Genomic DNA, 22917 nt, shown 5'->3' on the forward strand with positions numbered 1-22917 from the left:
TTTTTGTTTTTTTTTTTTTTTTTTTTTATTTCTGTTTGTATGCAAAATTTCTGTTTTCAAATTTCTTTTCTTACACTTTTCAATTTTTGATTGTTCATTGTTTCTATTAAAATGTTTTGAAAAATTCACAATTTTTTTTCCAAGTCCCATTAATCGTTGAGAGAACCTCAAAGTCTCCAGATCAACTTAAAACACATTTTTACTACGTCAATAGTATATTTGCCACAAATATAACAGAAAACGTCAAAAAAATGTTCGTACATTTAGACAAATGAGGCCACTAGTTGAACACTAATGAAACAAGTATTTTGCTATTTTTTTTTTATGGCAGTTGATAATAAATTGAATGTACATCTTTTGTCAAGTGAAGCAGATTTGAATCATTCGATATTTAAGAATAGGTCAAAACCGATTTCAATTATTTTAAAAAATCAGCTCGATTTCGATCATTTAAAATTCAAGGCGAATGTATAAAAATCAGAACTCTCGGATATTATATAAATCGATCTTAAACCTTTGGCAACGTGAAACAAACTTTTTTTCTTCCCCGGTGTGATTAGGCGTCATTTACGAAATTTTATTCGTAATTATTCAATTCGAGCCTTGCATTTTTCTTTCTTTCTCACAACGGGCGCTCGAAAGAGAAAAGAATGCTTCAAACGGCCGTCGAATTACACTTTTGTCAGTTGTTATTTTGTCACTAACAGTGTCGCAGCTTTGGCGACATCTCGAACATGAGCGACGGCGATCAGACCACGTACGGGAAAAGCAATCACACGATGGACATCGAAGAGGTTTGTATGACACGTTTTATATATCGTCTGCCTCCCAGTTACGATATTCATTGTCTTTAGCTAACTCGTTTGTCAGCATTCGTTACGATTAATCTCCTAATTGATTGTTTCAAGTGGTTAATTCACGCGTGACGAGTGAAAACTGTAGATGGACTTGCAAATTCGTATTTTTGTGAATGCTAGTAAAGAAACGGATCTGTATAGAGATTTAGTTTACCACACGAGTATATTATACTTTGGGCATCATCTGAGGGGGATAATTCACGTGTGACGAGTGAAAATTATAGATGGGGAATTTCTTTCATAAAATTATTATTATTTGTTATCACAGTTTTCGAGTTTGTATTTTTGTATAAATATTTCGTATTCACAAAAAAAAAAAAAAAAAAAAAAAAAAACGAATTTACATAGATATATTTACGTAGATATATTTACGTTGTGAGTTGTACTTTGGAAATATTAATTAAATTTCGTACAGATACATAAACATCTCAATTTCTGATTAATTGCAAGAAGAAATTAAATTGAATTTAGGCAGAGAGACTCTGTCGAAAAAATTTTTCGATTCAGTTCACGATCGTTCCCTCTCCCCCGCAAAGAAAAAAAAAAATTACCAAAGACACCAATAATTCTAGCGCGACTTGAATTCGAAGTGGCAGCATTAACCCTCGGCACGTAGACCTTAATTAGCTAAAATATTCGTGGCACGTGTCGAAAATAACGTGCCCGTTGCCACTTGTGCGTGTCAGGCGTTTCCTTCGTTTTGTTAACATCCAACTAACGGAACGATGGAAAGCGATTCTGAACGGGACGGTGTTCGGTAATTCGAAAAGACGATTCGAACCATGAGAGAGGAAGACTCGCAGTCGAGGGTTAACGAGAATGCGTGGTCATAATTTCGCAATTATGGACTCACGAATCCTTTTATCTTCTCTGAAAAATCGCTACACATTTAGTTTTCTTTTTTTTTCTTTTTGAATCAATCAAGAAACAGAAACAATTCGATCGATAGAGACGGCGTAATTGGAGTTAGTCGCGAGCATGTTGCTCGGTTGTTCGATGTTTCGTGGTACGACAGAGCCCTGTTAACAGTTATTACTGCATGAGCTACTTCGAACTTCCGTTATTTCGCTTCGCGACGCGTGGTAATAGGATTAACTGGACGACAAAACAAATAATTTTATCCTGATTATCGTAACAGCATACTAATCGCATAACGAGTGCGAGCTTCGTGACGTTTGTCGAGACCTCCCCGTCCCCGAGTTTAATTCTTGAAGGCTGTCATCGAAAGAAGATGAAGAGGGGATTTCACCTCGATACGTTTTTTCTCTCAGAAGCTGATTAAATTAGACAAATGTAATGGAGTATTCTAGTATCGTTCGATATTTGGTAAAAAGTCGAGTTTACATGCAACACTGTTTGCAATGGTCAGTATTCCAAATAATATAAATAATATAGCAACGTTATTGATAAGGGATGATGATACTAAAGCGAAGTTCGCGTGAGGGTGAGATTTCACTTCGGTACGTTTGTTTCTTTTTCAGATATTGGTACAGTCGATAAGTAAAAATTGGTAGTTGATAAGGAAAAATAATTATTGTTTGTAACAGTTCTAACGTTTCAAGTAACGTTGCAATTTTGAATAATTTTTAATTTTTTAAATTTGCGACTCTAAGTAATTTCGAATTTTTTTAAATTTGTAATTTTAAGTAATTTCAAATTTTTTAAATTTAAAATTTTATTGTTAATAACAGAATATTATTAGACCGAAGAGAAATTTGTTTCTCTTTCAAAAGTCACCAAAAAATTGGCAGTAAAATATTTCACAATCATTCATTACTAAGTAGAAAAGTAGAGAAAATTATCGCAAACAACGAAACGACAATGTGAAACTGAAATTCAAACGAGGTGATAGCCTTCGAGGGTTGCGACCCGCGGGGGCAGGAAAAATTGGCGAGGAAACTCGGAGAAATAAAATGTTTCGCAGAGGTAAAGGTTTCACGAGCAAAAGAGAAAAAAAGTATGTTCACAAAGCTCGCCACTCCGCGAAAACTATTCGCAACTTGCTGCTAATCTGAGTTCCCATTGACGCTCCCGACGATCGTAGAAAGCAAGGTCGCTGGGTGATCTGCGAGTATGCGAGAAGGGTTACTCGAAGTTCACCAGAGACGCGCTCGTCTTCACCGGGGTGTCGGTCAAGGCCCTCGTAAGTACCTTTCGTGAACCTGTTGGACGGGCGTCGGAGACGGCTGGAATTTTTACAACCCTCTAATAACAAATGAAAAAAAGAACGAGACACGATAATTACATCGATCGATGAAACTGATCTTTTTTTCAATTTTTCAGTACACTATCGCTCACTTTGTATCCGAACACTTTGGTCAACTTATAATATTTTAATATTACAATATTTTTATAATTAAATATTTTTATAATTAAATATTTTTGTCAGAAATATTTTTATAATTAAATATCTTTATCAGAAATATTTTTATACTTAAATATCTTTATCAGAAATATTTTTATAATTAAATATTTTTATAATATTTTTTTAATATTTTATAATTAAAGTAACTTATCAATTTATAACATTTCATAGAAATTCATTTTCATATTTTATTGATATTTAAAGATTAATTTATTAGTAATAAGTAACGTCGTTTTTTTAATACTGTGAAAAATTTTATTTCACTCGTGGGTTAATACAGTTTCAATTTGTAATATAATTTAACAATAAGCACGCTAAACGTCAATATTTAGAATATAGGTTATAGTTAAATTATCGTCACTAGATGGCAATGTTTATTAAATTTTTAAAAAAATGACGTTACCCCTACAAAATCTCATTCTCTGATCATGCGTAATAACGTTAAATTCCTCCTCGTCAGATCGAGGCTTATAAGCAAACTTTCCCAATAAACATAAAGGGAGTGCGTGCGCGCAACTTGCTCCCGCGAGTCTTACAAATAGATTGTACAACGTGTCCGGATACATTTTAGCGTGTACGTACACACATGTACAGAGAAGAGAGATCGAAGAGGGAGTTTCCCGAGTTTGCACGTGAGCGATCCGCTCGAGTACTCGCGGAAAGACCGGAGTCGTTTTGCCCGTGTGTTGTCGTCGGCTGCCGTAACGCCGCGCGAATGCTGTCTCTCCATTTAAGGGAGGGCCGGCTTTGATAATAACCTACTACTCATTTGCCCCACTTTGCGGTGGCCGAGAATCGAGGTCTTGCGAGTTTTTCGCCGCGTGTATCCGCCGTTTATCGGTTATCCGGTTACGGATTTCGAATCGTGTGACATAATTCCCCCGGCGTCGCAGCCTTCGCGATCTGTACGTACGCTCGCGAGTGAAATCGTCTCGAAACGAGCACCGTGGATGTGCGCTCTGTCTTCAGATTTCCAACATCTTTCTTCTTTTTTTTTTTTTTTTTTTCCCCGCCGACGATCTGATAATTTACATCTCCAACGTCTATTTTTAGGTAGTTTAGGTAGTTTAGTAATTTGTAGCTAGTCGATTGACGATAGATTGTCGCTAGACGAGCGTTTAAATTTAAATTTAAATTGAAAGTCGGCCGGGGGATATCCTACGAAATTTCGATCCATTTGGCATAGATCCGGCTGGAAAGATCACACTCTTCGGAGCACGTACTCGCGTCGTGTCGTCGGAGAAAGCATTCGGGAACGGACTCGTGCCAAAAGGAAAGCCTTCGAACGAAGCTCAAGCCCGGGAAACAATTCCAGCTGTCTCCGGTTCTTCTCCCTCTTTCTCTCTCTCTCTTTCCTTCGTCCTCTTTTTCTCTTTCTCTCGGGCGATGCAGCGGTTGGCGACGATTTCGCATCAACCAACTGGCGACCGACAACCTTTTAAGGTTGGCTCCTCGGCCAATTCGGTCGCGTTAACGATTCTCACGCTCGGCTGGAAATTTCGTTAATGTGGAAAGAGCAGTTTTCGTACTTGGAATCAGGTCTGATTCCTTTGGTCAACGTGTTTTTTTTTTTTTCTTTTTTTCTTTTTTTCTTTTCTTCGTTGAGAGAATATTTTACGTACGAACGTTCTGCAATGCTGTTAATAATTATGACATAATGTAACAACATCGAACAATGCTGTTGATAAAAATCAAAGATCGAATAGAATTTTAAATCTGTTCTTTCGATACAAACTTAACTGAATAAATGATAGAAGTTGGCGAAAACTTATTGAAAAAAATACTCCAAATTTCTCGTGAATGTATGAAAAATTTGTACTTTGCTCAAATTACGTAGTCCGTAGTTTCAAATTCAGCCCTAAGTACATAAAAATTCGCTGTCTGATCGTAAACACTTTTTCAAACATTAAAATTTACGCTATTCTTCTATCGTATATGTTATATTCGTATTATACAGGATGTGACTGACATGAGTAGCGATTTAAATTATTTGAAAGAGAAAGAATGAAATTTTTTTTTCATTAAAGTTTACTTGAATTTAGCTAATTCCATGCTGGACAGGTGCGAACAATTGACACGGGAATATTTCATACGCACAAATAAATTAAAAAACGTTGAATAAAATTTTTTCGTTTCAAGAATACATTTCGTTAGAAATTACACGATATTCCTTGATAAATATTCAAACATGATTTTCTCGAAAATGGAGCATCTTGCAGAAAAGTTGTTTATTTATTTTCGCAAGTGTCAATTTTATTTTATTTTTTATTTTTTTTTCGTCACGCTTAGAATTAACTAAATCCAAACATTCAAATTCGACTTTCTAGAAAACGAAACGTCGTACGGAAAAATTCTATTCTTTCTTTTCGACACATTCACGAGTCACCCTGAGACACCCTGTGCATTCTTCTTCCATATTTAAAGACGAAAGAGAGGAAATTTTGTTCGGAATAAACTGCAAAAAAAAGCAGACAGTTCGTGAAAAATGGAAAATCGTAGAGTATCGGTTCGAGCAAACTCTGGTGAGTGGAAACACGAACGGCCGCCAATCGCTGAATCCCACGAACTCGAGAATGAAGGTAGCGCTTCGAATATTTACCACACGACACTAACCCACAGCCCGTGCTGTTTCTTTCTTTTTGTTCGGTGCCTTCCTCGGCCCCGGAATGCATGAAACATTAATCGAAAACTTACCGAAAACCGATCACGAGACAGAGGGCTTCCTACTGTAGTTTGGCAAACTTAACGAGCGAGGGTAAGGACACGGATCGACCGAGGCTCGAGGTAAGACCCCCTCCTCCTCTCCCCCTCTCTCCCGAAATAACATAATCACGGTGTAATCGGCTCTCACCAAGGTTTTACCTTTCCACGCTTTACTCTTACTCTTACGAAAAGTTTCTCGCCTGTTTCACGCAGCTTCTCTTCTTAGCATTTGTCCATTATCTCCGCACCAAATGAAACTTGACGAATGGAATTCGCTTTTATCGATAGATGGTTGCTAGTTCGACTTTCTTTCCGATTTGCTTGAAAACCTACAGTGAACAACTGTACTACCAATGACGATGGAAAATTGTCGATAATTTAAACTGAAGCTGGCTAACTGGCTGCCTAGTTTCCTGATCGTTAGCGCTACCCCCACCACTGAATCGATCGATGCAGTGGAGGGGGAAGCGCTAGCAGGCCGCCAGTTAGCCCCGGCTCTGGTCGTAGAAAGAGATCCACTTCGTATCATTTTTAAGTGTAACTTCTCTATTTTAACACTCGTGAGTTTGTTCTTTCCGAAGGTGGCTTTATATTACATGGCATATAAGGGTGGAAGACACATTTCTCTCGAAAACTGTAGAAATTCGAACGCGTGTAAATCAACAAATTGTTTTTCATAACTACATCCATCATGGTCTCGAAATATTGAAATTTTTTTCTTTACAACGACTTTTTAATACCCGAGGTACGATTTTTCTCCATTTTCACCATTTTGTCGAGCTTTAATTACAATTAGGGTTAGATGACAAAATATTAAGAGAGATTTCTTGAATTTTTACTCTGGTACTTGACATTCAATAAAATAGTGTAGAAAAGATTGTACAAGTTTTGAGGAATCATTGTGAAGGAGGGACTTCAGTTTTCAAAATGGTGGATCTAATTGCGAAAAGGAATATTTTAATTTTTTAATTTTAATTAAAATCGTCTTTAAAAGAACTGACGACTGTGAAAGCAGAAACTTTTCTAGCGGATCGTTGTACGACCTTTCCTTTTTTACAAAGTTGCACCAGCTTAAATCGTCCACAATTTTTCATTAGTCGTTGGTCTTAGTAGTTTTGCTCTTCACTGTACTTTCAACTCGATTGAAACGAAGATTTTACGTTTCGTTACGTTCGTCACTTTGTTGCTGGAGATAGAAACTGCCAGAAACTGTACGTACAATTTAGATATTTGTTTCGATTTGATAATTGGACAATTATTTGGACTAGATGCACACGGAGATACAGTATAATTTTGAGCATTTCAGGCTTGTCCGGAATGTTTTTAACGTGAACACGGCTCTATTCATGCGAGAGTAGTCTGTCAGTCTTTCTCTTCCGAGAGATGAATGATCTCAGCTACTTCTAAAAATATTCATTCGGACGGTAACAAGATTTGATTGTGTATGTATCGTGACGTACGTTAACTACAAGTGTATATCAAAGTGATTCATCCTTTGTAAACAAAAGTACAGTATATCTTTCGTTTAAAGTTATTAATAGAACACAATTTTGTTATTGCACGAATATTTTTAGAAGCAACGGCGTGTCTAGAAAAAGACACTGTCCGCGTGAAACTAGCCTTGATCTCTCTCTCTCTCTACACTGTTTCGAGATCTCCTTTAGAGTGCACACAACACTCGCACCAAGCATCGCCACGACCAAAAAATGTCGCCACCGTGAACGCTATGGTAGATAATCCTCCAAAAAATTCGCGTACCTTTTGCATTCGTGTAAAAAAAACAAAATAGGGAGCAAAGCGAATATAGAAGTACTGGCTTCCTCACCGATCAGCGAGACACGCTTTCATGCCCACGCTGAACAAGCTTCAAACTAGAATGACACACGCATCCACGAGGTTCTCTCTCCCTCGACGATAAGACCAGGGTCGAAGGCTTTCCGGGCACTTCTCGTTTGACGCGTGCACTGTTTGTGTTTACAGAAGTCGAGCTTCAATAAATTCGACGCCCTCAGCAAGAAGACGGTGCTACATGTGCGCTCGATCGACGCGGGCAAAGTGCAACAACAGCTGAACGCCGTAAGATTATGCATTCTCTCTCTCTTTCTCTCTCTTTCTCCAGAGATACTTTAAGATTGACGTACTTAACCCTTCAGCCACGAAGAGCGCATAAATAGCCTTTCTGTTTCAAGCCGTTCGCGTGGAATTGATCGTTTCATATCTCGTCATCTTTTTCTCTCGTAACGGAGAGGAAACACAAAGGCGTTGCTCGTCCGAGGAGAAAATCCCGGCTGAAGGATACGGATCTTTTGATTAGAAAAAAAGTAGCTATCATCCGTTTCGTCGAAAATGTTAATCTCGTTGTTATTAACGTACGAACGTAGACTCGCTGTGTTTTTCTTTCAAAAATCTTGAGAATTCCTTTCTTGACCAATGATGGACAATTAAGTGGATACTGAAACTTTGTTGTATCAGGCTACATGTTTGTTATATCATCAGAAGAATTTTTACTTTGACCCTGAAGAGGTAAAATTTGAATTTTATTTATATCGCGCGTTGTATCTTTCTGTTCTTTTTCTTTTTTTTTTTTTTTTTCTTTATCAGGAAGATTTTTATTTCGTAACTTTAGCACGTGATTTAAATTTTATTATGTATATTAACAATTTTTTTTTTATTTACGCTATAGAACACTCTATAGGGTTATCAGCAGTATGCACATTGCTGTGCATACTAACAGTACAGAAACAATTTCTCAAACATTTGTACAAGGATTACACTGATATACAACTAAGATACGTGTTTGCTATTTACATACTTATAGCTAGAGCTTACAACCAAAACTAAGAGAACTGTTAAGTCACTGAGAAACACAGCTAAGCACTCGACACAAATCCAATCATGGGCTTTTGAGAAATTTGTGAATAATCAACAGAGGAGTAATATACCGTTTGTTTAAAAAGAAGTCTATTAACATTTACTATTTTATATATTATTATATCCATTATGTATATAATAATATATATTATTTATATATTATTATAGACATTATATATATTAATATATATGTATATAATATTAATACATAATGTATATTAATATTATTATATATTATAAATTCTACAATCACGCTTTGATCTTATCTTATCGTTCTTTCGAGGAAAACATCTTTATTATATATAACAATTACAATATATAATTATCTCCAGCGTTGAAAGAACGCTCGGCAAAAATTTAAATCACACTTGCCAGAAGGGAGATTTCTCATTGCAAATTCCATTGATCGGAATATTTTGTATTTAGTTTGAAAAGGTACTTTATTGCACTATGTTAATAGCAACGAATATATTAAACTTCCTCACGTTGTGATATATATATATATATATATACTTGAAAGTGTTATATTTTTATTAAAGTTTGCCGACGACAAGTTAGAAATGCTATTCTTAGATATGATGTAAAACGTTCCCGCCCCCCCCCCCCCAAAAAAAAAAAAAAGACATGGTGTCACGTTCGAGTTGCCAGCTTGTTCCCACAATCTGCCAGTTTACTCGGCTTCAATCAGAGCAATTGAGACGACGAAAACAAGGCGATTAGAGGGAACGAGGGAGGAGGGGGGGGGGGGAGGACGATACGAACGAGAAGGGACGGGTGGAGCGAAAGAAAGTGAAGAGCCGGTCGAGGAATAATCGAATTTTTGACAGCAGGTGGGTCAGAATGGCGACACGAATCCGAATTGTCGCAGCTGCGGCAAGGTCGTCTTCCAAATGGAACAGACAAAGGCCGAGGGTCTTGTCTGGCACAAGAATTGCTTCCGGTGCGTCCAGTGTAGCAAGCAGCTCAACGTGGACAATTACGAGAGCCACGAGAGCACGCTTTACTGTAAGCCACACTTCAAGGAACTCTTCCAACCGAAACCGGTTGAAGAGTCCGACGAGCCTGGTAAGTCGATCACACTCGCGTTCTCCTCGAGTCTACGCCAGTCCAGTCGTAGGCGGAAACTCGCCTTAAAATAGCCACCCGAGATCTCTGATCTCCGCGAAATCTTTCTGCTCGCTTCGATATCGCGGTTTTTCACCATTTTCTCGTGACTCTTCTTTCATCCGCCCCGTCGTATTTAATTGGCTCCTTCCGGCTGGATCTGTCCCCTTGAACGTTGATTTTATCCGAGTATACTCGAGCCGTGAAAAGATGGAATTTTTTTTTTTTTTTGTTTAATGCACTCGTAGAGGAAAAAATTCGCTTTTGCTACTTGTTGTGAAATTTAGGTAGTAAAATAATTGTGTATATTATTTGGAATTTTAACGCTTGAAAATAACGAGATAATCGATACAATTGAAAACAAATTAAATTCATCTCGAATCATTTTAACGGTCTCTATGGGACCGTATAAATGTCAGGTTACATGCTAATGTATCGACACTTTACCAAATAATTTTAGTTCTTTCACAAGTATACGTTTTAATTATATATCTCTGAGATAACCAATAACAATATTGATGACGGGCAACAGAGGACGCTGCAAAATTCCGGGGTATAAAGGAGTTCCAAAAATAAAATGTTCCAAAATGCAGCGTACATCTACGTTTAATGCCAGGTGCAAACTGTTTTATGGAATTTCACGCTTAAGCTTTTATTTTGCACAGAAGTGCAAATATCGTTGTTACTTCAAGCTTGCAAAGTGAATTAATTATAATAAAATTGTTTAAACTGGTAAATATTTTTCTAATCTGCATACATATGGTTTATAATTGTTGATTTTCCGTTGCATAAATTTTTTTATATTTTTAAGAAAAAAACTCTCAGAGAGATTTTTTACTTCTCTTTATGAATTAGAAATTCAGGTTTCTTTTCACCAACATTTTGATGGTTTCTCCTATGGAACAATTTTCAAAAAAACGTCAAGTTCTGTAAATACTAATAAAATTGAAAACATTTATCATTTTGTTACAATTCATCTCAATCTTACAGCAAGTGCGTTTACTGTCGTTTTCGTCGAGTATACTCGCCTAGAAATGATCAAGCTCGTGTACTCATTCTCAAAATAAAACAGAACGCTTAAGGGGTTAATAACATGTCACGGTGGACTTTAAAGATTCGCGAGATTAACTCTTTTACAACGTAGGAATTTGCGACAACACGATAAGCTTGTTTCGTCGAGCTTTTAATTTTTGGCGATAACAATTGAGAGAATTTTACGTTTTCGGCGTAACGTGATTGAAAAAACAGTACTAGAGTCTTTTAAACATACTTCCACCGTGCTTCGTGACAGTCCGTGAGCTGAACTAAAATGCCGCGAGGAATGATGTTTCTGAAACATTCAGAAAAAATTATTTCATACGTGAGAAATTTACTTACTAGATCACTAGATTTCTTATCTCGTTATTTGAATTATATCTCATATATTTACACGTGAGAATGAAACAGAGAGCGTCTTTCTTTGTCTATTTCAGAATTATTTATCTTCTTTTAACTGTAAAAAAAAAAATAGCGTTTCAAGCGTTTAAAAATTTCCTACAAGAGAAGAAAGACAAACAGCATTGTTCCGTCTTCAACAATTTAACAATCTCTTACCCGACACCAAAAATCCAAAGAATCTTGAGACGAAGAGAAACTTTCTAAAATTCTAACTTCCCAAGTTTTAATTGTCATGTCATATCGTTCCAAGTTTTAGTATTACATTGCCAAAAGATTAAGGGAAGAAAAGCAAGAAAAAAAAAGAAAAGGAGAAAGCTATTCCTTTTTCTCAAAATTCGTGGATCTCTGCTGGTAAAACGATTAAAAAAAGATGGAAAAAATTGGAAATGAAATAACAAAAAAACACTGCCAAAGAATCAGAAGTTGGTCGAAGGAAATGCGATCAAACGTTACGGACGAATGGGTGAAATAAACCCTCCGTGTATGTTCCACGCGCGAGGGACTTCCCCTCTTTATCTCGTGGCCACTGAAAATTACTCTGCCCTTCTCTCTCTCTCTCTCTCTCTCTTTCTCTTCCCCTCACCCGTTCGCCCGTTTCCTCCCTCCATATAATTACACGTAAATGCAGAGAGATCGTTAATGCGACAAAGAGATGTCTTGTGAACTTCGTAGTGCGACCTCGAAAGCCGGAGCTGATCATACGGGAGAACGAGCCGAAAGAGCTGCCGCCCGATGTGGTCAGAGGTAATAGAGTTTGAGACTGGTGGTAGTGTGACGATCAAGCGGCGGCCAAATGTCGTCCAAGAGTGGAAGAAATTCTAACAGTTGGCTAACAGAGTTTTACAGACTGCACCTATTTTATATTTTAATATCTGCTGATTTATCGTTAACAAACGACGCACGCGCATTTATTAGTCTCATCTATAGCCTCTCCCTCCATGTTATCATACATAATCTTTCATTTTGTGTTCTTAATTCCCTAATCGATCGTGTTTGGTTTGTTTAATTGTTCTTTTTTTTTTTTTTTTCTTTTTTCTTTTTTCTTTTCGTTGTCGAGTGCAAGGATGCTGTAAGTGTAGATGAGAGGCAATCATCGTTGCATGACGACAATTTTGTGTCCGTTGCTGGGATAATTGCAAAGAAACGTGTTTTCAATGTGACTATTAATATTCTTTCTTACGAGTATATTTACCAAGAACTCTAATTACCAAGGCTGTATACTTGAATTTCTAGACTAGATACTTGAATGCTCTAAATAAATTCTAGACACGACAGAAAAGGACAAGAAGAATAATTAATTATTAAGAGAGTATCCCATATTATAAAAATAAGTAAAAAAATGTAGAATAAAATCTTTTCATTTACAGCTACGTTTTTAAGAAAACAGATTGAATATGTTTCGTCAAAAGTTGTCTTGGTAAACATATACATACATACTTGATAAACCTTCGAACCTCAATTTCCTCGAAAACGAAGCGTCACGTGGAGAAATTTTATTCTTTCTCTTTTCGATTCTTATTTTTAAATGCGGAATCACACTCTAACCAGTTATGACGATTCTCTGTTTAACGAAAATTACTTGAAAGTTTTTAAAATCAAAACTAGAAATATTTATCACAAGATAAGAAATAAAATTAACAATAGAAATATTTAATTTTAACATTACAGATAAAAATTATCAGATCGCGAACGCGAACGAGAACAGACAAATGTAACAACGAGTAAAGCGTTTCAAGCACAGCGGACGCAAGATTGTCGAAATCCGATTTACTCCGTTCCCAAACTCGACTAACTCGCTCGCAGTAAAAAAAAAACCTCTTTTTAGAGCGAACTCAACGATTTTATCGCAGCTTGGCTAGACTCCCGGAAACCGCATTTCAGAGTCGCCGCATTTAGAATATCATAACCATCGCCTCGAACAAAACGGTGTACCATCGAAACATAAAACAGTCGCGATCGATATATTCATTATTTCGTTTAAACGAAAAGAGAGAAAAATATTGTTTAATCCCCGTTGCAGCCTCAGACAAACCGGACCTGGGTCTCGAGGAGTTGTCGAGCCTGAACGTGAAGTCCCGGTTCCAAGTGTTCGAGAAGGCCGGCGCAGAGGCGAACGAGATCGAAAGGTCGCCGTCGCAGATCGCTGTGAAGAGGTCTCCCAGTATCTTAAGCAAGCTCGCCAAGTGAGTAATCCATCGTTTTTTCGGCAGAGTTACCTACAATCATCCTGCACGTCGATGTTTCGTTTCGTTTCGTTTTGTTCGGTTGCCTCGCACACTCTCTCCTCTCCTCTCTCGTTTCAACGGCCATACACGATGGCGTACATCTCGCCGGAGATGGTTCTCAGCCGTGACACAGATTCGTTTCCACGAGATGGACACAACGAGGACTCTGTGACTCCATCCAGCCGGCCAGTTTTTCTTGGAACGCTGGCAATCTCTCCAGTTATCATTGTTTCTTTCAGCCGAGAGTTCTCTCTTTTCTTTTTTACATTCTTTCTCTTGGAAATTCTCTGTGTTCTTCTTTCGCAAAATTATTAGACGCAAGAAACAATCGACTGCTTGTAAAAGAACAAGCTACGTAAAGTGCTATTATAATAATGAATTGGGGGATGGTCCCAATGAACGTAATTTACGCGTTTTACGTTTTTTTAATGTAAGTGAAATTTATCTCTGAGATGACAACTTTCTGAAAGCCATTGCAAAGTGACCCGATTGATTTTATTATTACTGATTTGAATTTACGTTTAACAAATTTCTCTTGCAATCCGCAATGACCAATTTTGATAGTTCTTCATAAGAGAAAGAATGTCCAGTTATGATATTTTTATATTATTTCGTTTCCTTTTTCCTACAGATACATTTCAAACTCTCATTCAAATCCAGGAATCTCGTTTATATATTTGTTTGCAATTTTATTAATTTTGAGTTTTAAATTACTTTGTACTTTACTTAGCCTTGCTTCGATAAATATTTCACGCCTCTATTCAGGGAATAGATGTTCAGTTATTTAATCACTGATTTTTACCAGCAGATAAATCATAGAAATAATAGAGCTGATGAAGGAGTTTTCGAAATATAACGTTTCTCGAGAACTGATTATTAATCACTCACTTGCGTTTGCAACTTCTGCGAATTGCAAATTAAAAATCGACGTTAGAGAATATTTCCCGAATCGAGTATGTCACGTGTCTTCGTGAGAGTGAAGAGTTTCTAGAATTGGAAAAAGAGAGAAAGAAATGGAAACGAAAGAAAGAAGTAACGTAGCTCTTTGTTCAAAGAGCCATAAAGACGAAAGACGCGATAGAATGTGCAAGCCGCAGACTTTACGAGCGTAAAATAGTAGGACGAACGATGAATTTGCCAACGTCCGGTCCCCGGTCCGATTGCGACAGCCTCGTGTTCGAACTGATCAGCGATTTTCATTCGGTGGCCATCGACCAGTGCATAAAAGAGCGCACCGTGGACAAACGGCGCCGGTTTTGTTGTCCGTGTGCCAAGCAATCAGAATTCGCCGGCATGATGTTCACGACTACGTTGTACGTCTTTTTGTCCAGATTCCAGGCGAAAGGCATGGATATCGGAGTGGCGGACGAATCACTGAATGGGATCCCTTACGAAGAATCGAGCGAGAGCGAGGAGGAGGAAGACGCGGAGGAAACGGAGGGTGAGGAAACAGAGAAACATTTAATTCAAATCGAGATTCTGCGTAGTCCGATGTTTCGAGCCGTACCTCTTCTCTCTATCGAGTTGCACGGTATTCCCTGTGGGAGGGAATTGTATTTCCCTCTGTATTTCCTCGAGAGAGGCGCAGCTCATTTTTCGCAACCTTACTCCTCACGCTCGACGAGATACCACGACTCCGGCAAGCTTTGACTGACGATTTAAAAAGCTGTGGGATAACGTTCCATTGTCAAGTACCAAGTGAATGATTTTTCTTGAGAATCGAGTTGAATTAAGTCCGATCGGTTGCAGAGAGAATTCTTTAGCAGAGGAGCTCTCGACAATTATGATGAAATTACTTTCTCTATGCAGCTTTTCGGCTCTTCGTTTGATAAAGCGATCTTTAGTCGATTGACTTCCGCGGAAATTGAAGGATAGCTTCTTTGTACGATTCGAGAGTTCTTCCGATTGTTAACAATGTGTATGTTATATATATTGAAATTAGGATCGGACTTGCACCAAAAATGCAATTATCGCTTCATAGTAATAAAAATAGGTGATAGCTTTAAAATTAAAATTTGAAATCGTACTTGTACCAAAAGAAAATTAGATTAAATTTGATTTTAATTAAATTGGATTAGAATTAGATTTTAAATTAAATTAAATTTATAGAATTAAAATTTGAAATCGTACTTGTACCAAAAGAAAATTGGATTAAATTTAATTTTAATTAAATTAGATTAAAAATTAGACTTTACGTCAGAATTAAAATTTGAAATCGTACTTGTGCCAAAAGAAAATTAGATTAAATAGTAATTTTAATTAAATTAGATTAGAATTAGATTTTAAATTAAATTAAATTTATAGAACTAAAATTTGAAATCGTACGTGTACCAAAAGAAAATTAGATTAAATTTAATTTTAATCAAATCAGATTTTAAATCAGAATTAAAATTTAAAATTGTACCAAAAGAAAAAATTAAAATAGATTAAATTTAATTTTAATTAGATTAAAAATTAGACTTTACATCAGAATTAAAATTTGAAATAGTACTTGTACCAAAAGAAAATTAGATTAAATTTAATTAAATTGAATTTATATTAGATTAAATTTAATTTTAATCAAACGAGATTTTAAATCAGAATTAAAATTTAAAATTGTACTTGTACCAAAAAAAAATTAAAATAGATTAAATTTAATTTTAATTAGATTAAAAATTAGACTTTACATCGGAATTAAAATTTGAAATAGTACTTGTACCAAAAGAAAATTAGATTAAATTTAATTAAACTGAATTTAAATTAGATTAAATTTAATTTTAATCAAACGAGATTTTAAATCAGAATTAAAATTTAAAATTGTACTTGTACCAAAAAAAAATTAAAATAGATTAAATTTAATTTTAATTAGATTAAAAATTAGACTTTACATCGGAATTAAAATTTGAAATAGTACTTGTACCAAAAGAAAATTAGATTAAATTTAATTAAACTGAATTTAAATTAGATTAAATTTAATTTTAATCAAACGAGATTTTAAATCAGAATTAAAATTTAAAATTGTACTTGTACCAAAAAAAAATTAAAATAGATTAAATTTAATTTTAATTAGATTAAAAATTAGACTTTACATCAGAATTAAAATTTCAAATCGTACTTGTGCCAAAAGAGAATTAGATTAAATTTAAATGTGCGTCAAAGGCTACGTGATTAATTAATTACAGTACAATGAACGTCAAGCGATCCTCACGAGCAAACTTCCTCCAAACTCCTGCAGCATCATAACTACAACTTCGAATCATAACTTTGAGTCGTAATATTAAATTAAATGTTACCATACCATATAGTTCCATAAGATGTTCCTAATCCTACCAATTCTGTTACATTCTGCCAATTATACAACGTCGAACCTATAAATTATAACTCAACTCCAATTGGAATCTCGAGGCGATGAAAATGTCAAATATGTCACGTAACCTGGAGTAATCTGTAATTCGCAGAGGTGGACAGCGAGATCGTGAAGGCGAAACGGGCGACCCGCGAGCGTCCGATCAGCTTCACGAAAATGGACGACATAAAGAATCGTTGGGAGACGACCAGCCAGCAGGGGAGGCGCGAGGTTCAACGAGAGGCGAGGAAAGAGGAGATCGCTGGAATTCGTTCGAGGCTGTTCATGGTAAAATCGCGTTCGTTTTCAGGCTCGTTGGGCCGTTAATTCCGCGTTTCGTTGTTTCGAGGTCATCTACATCGAACCAGAGCCGGCAAAGTAGTCCGGGCTAATGGCATCGAGCCCATTAGACGTAGACGCGGAAAAAGTCGGAGAGAAGGAAATGTAGCGCACGCATTCTCTCTTTTAGAACGCGCACCAACGCCGTGTGTAACACGGTGCACTGTAACCGATTACCCAGGAATGTATCGTCACTTTTTTTTCTTTCGTTCTACATAGTTAGCGAATCGCCGCGAGTCCAGTATTTTTGGGAGAAGATAATGAACGATCTAATGATCGTGAAAAGTCGAGAATGTAAATTAATTAATGAAAGAACGTGGAAATAACACTATAGTAATTGACTGGTGGTGGTTGATTAATGAAGAGGATATAGAAATGATCGATCGGACAATTAACGTAATTAACGCAGTGATACAATAATATAATAGTTAATTAGTAACAGTCGATGGTATTAATCTAACGATGGATTAATAATAGAGCAACAGACAAATAGAAATAAGAATGTAATTAACTAGTAATAGTCGGTTAACGAAGAGAATATAGAAATGATGATGTAATGATCAAGTGAGGAAAGAACGTGGAGATAACAATACAGTAATTAACTAATAGTAGACGATTAACGAAAAGGACGTAATCTAAAGTGCATAAATAATAATCAATATTATTAATAATTATTAATAATTAATAAAAACAATTAATTTTATATATATAACGTTATTAATAATTAGTAAAAAGAGCATAAAAATCGAGAACGCGATGATTAATTAACAAGAAGAACGTAGAAATAACACATAGTGTAGCAATCAATAGCAGTCGATTAATGAAAAACAATATGATAATAGAAATAACAATCTAGTGAGCCAGTTAATAGAAAGAGCGTGAAAAAAAAAAAATGTCTAGAAGCTGATCGACGAAAATGCAAACGCAGAAACGACAGTTAAAGAATATAGAAAATATGAGATAGACAATTTTCTTTCTCATGAAGAAACATAAGCACTCGAGCGTTTTAAGCAAGTTTATAACGTCACAGGAATGCGTAAATTTTTATTGGAAATACAACCACCACCCGGGGACACAATCACGAAATACAATCACCGATGCTGAGCCGTGACACTGCCAGAGAAAAACAGACAAGTGTCCGTGTAATACTTTCGTGCAATGTAATGCGTCTTGCGCTGAAAGATTTGTCATCGTCTCAGATGAGACGACTGAAGATCAAAGGGTATATGTGTCGTGTAGCTACCGGAAGGCTCGATTTCTGTTGCAGGGCAAACAGGGTAAAATGAAAGAGATGTATCAGCAGGCGGTAGCCGGAAGCGAGCGCGTGACGAAGATCAATGCGGCGGAGGAGATCCAACACTCGACCCACGCTCGTTCCATCAAAGAACGATTCGAGCGGGGCGAGCCCATCGCTGCGTCTGACGACGAGACGGACAGCAAACCGAAACCGGAGAAGGCTGACGAGGAAGTGATCGCAGCAGGTGCATTTTGCCCCGCGAACCAACGTTTATATATTTAGAACCCCGGTTAAATGTAATTAGCCGCGTGGATCGACGGCAGAAAACTGCCAGCGGCTCTGGCCGCTGAATCTGCGCTGCCATGTGCGCTAGAATGATCATACTTGCAGAGTGTCTAGATAGAGTGCCTCTCAAGATAGATATTGTAGCTCCTGTCCCAAGTGGAAGAGGTTTCACCCTCTTTCACCGAATGTCCCCTTTACTTTGTGTCTCTCTCTCCCTCTCTCTCTCTCTCTGTCTGTTATTTGCTCTAGCGAACCGATACTTCGAGCGGACATTGTTCCTAAGATAAATCGATTGATGTTGCACAGGGATCAGCAGGAAGTCTCGGTCGCTGTTCCTGGAATTGGACGCCACCGCGGCGAAGACTGGACGACCGGTGACTCCAGTGAATCCCAAGACACCGGCCGAAGCTCCACGACGCGCCAGAGACGTAAGTTCTTTTGCTTTTGCTTCTTTTTTTTTTTTTTTTTATCTTATTTATTTATTTCTGTATCGCCCAGAGCTATTGATCTCTCCTGATAGAATTCTCGAATGGAAACGTTACAACGTTCGCTACAGTTTTCAACGAACGAAACGACATTTCAACCACTTGCGCTGGCAACTGATTGCGGACCATAACGAGCGACCACAAACCGTATATACGATAATTCGTCGCTTTCTTTTTGAACTCGTCTGTACGATGTCACTGGATAGAAATTAGAGAAGAGCGACAAATTTATTACTTGTTTGTGCCCGCGTTGTACTCAAATGCACTTAAAACTGAGAAAATATTACAATTTTGGAACAAAAATGCCACGCACGTCACATTCCAGCGCAAGAGGTTAACATTATGACGACTAGTTGGTTTCAATTGTAATTTCAACACAAAAAAAAAAAGAAAAGAAGACATTCGAACTTCACTGAGATACTTTTAAACGTAGAAGAGGAAAAACGAAATAGATTTCAGTAGAGGCTGGCGTAGCTGTCGTCACAAGGTTAAACTTTAAGGGATAACAATTGATAAAATGGATAACAGCCGTTGAAAATAATCTGAAGATGCATTCAAATTGCATTAGCGGGGTTAAGAATCGAAATAGGATAATTAGTCATCGACGTTGCATGCGTTTCAATGTACGGCGATCGACATTATGGTTAATGGTTTGAAATCTGTACGAACGAAGGCATTCATGGGACGGCAAGTCTCAGATGACGTGGTGCGCAGCTCGGACACCACCGAGGAAGTTCACGTCGAGACCTCGGACATTTCGAATAAATTCAAATTTTTCGAGTCGTACAAGGAACCGGAGAAACAACGGAAGCAGTTCCGAATCACCCCGCCGCGCGACGGCCAAGTAAAGGTTCGAGGCTTTTCTGCGAGTGTTCAAACTATCCTCGATTGAGGAGTGTCAATCTTAATTTATTAATGAAGCATTTCAGTGTGTCGATTTTAGCGAGAGATTTGAACTTAACCCTCGACCATTAACGCTTTCGCTTTAACGAGTTCGTGCAAATCGCGCGAAAATTAAAACGCCCGTGCGAATATTTAATTTCAATCCACTCGATGTGGACGTGGGTTCTTCTATATAAAATTAAAAAACAAGAAAAAGAAAAAATGCTCTTGTTTGTAGCTACTTGTTCGAATCTACTATGTACCAAGGTATGCGTGTTAACTTTCTTCAAGAGGCTGTTATCGCGACGCATCAACAACAAATCGTTTTAATTCGCGAGTGAAAGTGTTAATACAACACTGCCGAGGTGTCTGATTTTTCTCCTACGAACACTAACTTCACATTCTCGTAACCGTTATTTAACAACTTATCGCATGGTGATCTCTCCGTTCCAATCGACAAAAAATCCCGTTGCATGATCGCCGATATGTATCAATGAATTCCGTAGAGATCGTCAAAGTAGTCGCTCGGCGAATCACGTTCACAAACAGAGTTACATCTGTCTCCGCCTACGCTGAAAATAGAAAAGAAAAGAAAAATTCCACTTTCTCCGCGCGAGATCTGTCGATCGTTCTCCGATCTATCGGGATTAGCGTGGAATTAGGTGGTTCCCGAGAAAAGGGAGCGAGAGGAAGCTCGTGAAAGCTCCGAGCGCAGCGCGCGGTGCCACTTGATTCCACGGCTGTCCTTGAACCCCCTCGAGTGGTCAGCAGCCATACTTTTACCGTTAGTATTCCTACATCCTTCCATTCGTGAAGAGAGAGAGAGAGAGGGAGAGAACGAGAGAGAACAGGCCGAAGCGCAGAGGCGAGCACACACAACCACCGTGTTGGCCCTCCCAGTAACTCACGAAGGGGGAACACAGTAAGAGCTGTGCGTCCTCCTCGTGTGAACGGCATAGCAACCGCCGACACGCTGCTGCCAGTTCGGAGTTTGCCGGGGCCAACGAAACAAAAGATTCCCTCTCGTGACTGTTCTCTCTTTCTCTCTCTCTCGCGTGGTTTTTGTCTCTCATCGTTCGATTTCCCATATTTTTTTTTCAACCTCATTTCGTCTCGTCGTCGTCGTCGTCGTCGTCGTCGTCGTCGTCGAAGTTGAATTTTCCTCCGTCGATCCAAGGCCAACGAATATAAAACGTGAGTAGGACCATCGTGTTACGTACGATAAAATACGATATGTATACCGTGTGTATATATGTATATAAACGTGCAAAGTATTCGAACACCTTTATCGCGCGTGCGTTTAAAATTTCACGAGTTGTAACGCTGCTGTGGTGGATTATCATTGATAAAGTTTGAAATATACACGTAGGAGTATGCACAAGTGCATAAAGTTTTGCACGGCGCACGCAACATGCACGTAAAAGTTGTTCTGTGGCGCGTATTCAAGTACTTTTGCGAGACGCTGCGCATGTCTTTCGTGATTCGATCCTGTTAAACTCGCTTTTTACGCGGTTAAATATTCGTCTCGTGGTGCAAGGCCATAACTAACGAAGGGAGAAGCGGTTAAACATTCGTTTTATATCATTCGACTCTCGTTTTCCGTTCTTTTATTCCTGGTACAACGAAACTGTGAGTTATTAAGAAAAGTTCTGTGAAGTATCGCGTTTTTTGGCGTTAAAAAATGTTAATCGGATATATATATATATTTTTTTTTTTTAATTTTAGTCTAGTTTTGTATTAAATTTTACAAGTGTTAAGAAGGATTTTTGAAATGTTGTCCTTGGAAATGCAACGTTAATTGTCGAGTTTCCCATGGAACTTAGAGCCGGAATAAATGTTGAGCGGAGCGTCTATGATTGGCAGTATCCAAATTGCCGGTGTTCGCTGTCCAATAGCGTGGAATATTGAAAAAAATGTATAATCGGTGTAGAAAATTGCCCGCTTTCTCGAATCCACTTCTCCGAAGTAACGGTACAACATATATCGATATAGTTGACGTGCAAATGCATATGCATACGCTTGCCTTTCGAAGAGGAACTATCGGTCGGCTTTGCAAAAGAAAAACTTTCTTTCTTTCCCTCCGTGTCCTCCACTTTTAGCAGTGGAGTAGAGCAAAGCGCGAAAGGAGTACATCAAAGACACCATAGGAGACACGCGTAGACTCTTGATGTGCATATAGTGGCTCACGAAAGTACTTGGGATACTTTTTTATGGATATATTCTATGTTACGTTTGTCGTATAAAATATTTCGAAATTTTATTAACATTGTAAGGCGGGCTGTCACGATTGCATAATTTGAAAAAAGGAAAGTACATTTCATTGGAAATGTATACTGTATTAGAAATTATTTACTACAATATATTTTATATAATTTTATACAATATATATTTACTATTAATATATTTTATATAATTTTATACAAAATATATTTACTACAATATATTTTATATAATTTTATACAATATATATTTACTACAATATATTTTATATAATACAAATATATTTTATGTATTTTGACACGCAATTTCGAATTTCACAAGCCATTGTACAATTGCAAATTGCTCAAATAGCGAAATAATTGTATTATTTAGTATGCAAATTTTGTTAACACTGAGATAAGATACGACTATCCTGATCTATATCAATCAAGTTTGAAACAAATTTGAGAATATTCATAAAAGTCACAAGATATTTACTGCAAGCGCGTTTAAGAATATTTCAACATTTAATATTTATTACACGTTAATGTTAAATGTTCGTACTCGGTACTATTTTCTCAACTAAACATATATTTGCTTTAA

At 37.2% G+C, this 22917-nt stretch overlaps 1 protein-coding gene across 15 annotated transcripts in view; it reads left to right on the forward strand.

Moving 5' to 3' along the window:
* The window catches only part of LOC122533140 (xin actin-binding repeat-containing protein 2), a 124875-nt gene that overhangs the window by 88430 nt on the left and 13528 nt on the right, over nt 1–22917 (forward strand). For 4 of the 15 annotated variants that reach the window (XM_043662546.1, XM_043662549.1, XM_043662553.1 and 1 more), the window contains 12 exons: nt 708–794; nt 2902–3000; nt 5938–6006; nt 7906–8001; nt 9624–9861; nt 12010–12081; nt 13358–13520; nt 14894–15003; nt 17000–17175; nt 18494–18707; nt 19055–19176; nt 19907–20083. In XM_043662546.1, the coding sequence (XP_043518481.1) occupies nt 708–794; nt 2902–3000; nt 5938–6006; nt 7906–8001; nt 9624–9861; nt 12010–12081; nt 13358–13520; nt 14894–15003; nt 17000–17175; nt 18494–18707; nt 19055–19176; nt 19907–20083 (1623 nt within the window). The remainder of the gene's footprint in view (nt 1–707; nt 795–2901; nt 3001–5937; nt 6007–7905; nt 8002–9623; nt 9862–12009; nt 12082–13357; nt 13521–14893; nt 15004–16999; nt 17176–18493; nt 18708–19054; nt 19177–19906; nt 20084–22917) is intronic. The other 11 variants (XM_043662550.1, XM_043662558.1, XM_043662556.1 and 8 more) reach the window with 8 other exon arrangements.

This window comes from Frieseomelitta varia, unplaced genomic scaffold (assembly GCF_011392965.1).
Source record: "Frieseomelitta varia isolate USP_RPSP 00005682 unplaced genomic scaffold, Fvar_1.2 scaffold_498, whole genome shotgun sequence".
Taxonomy (NCBI): Eukaryota; Metazoa; Arthropoda; class Insecta; order Hymenoptera; family Apidae; genus Frieseomelitta; species Frieseomelitta varia.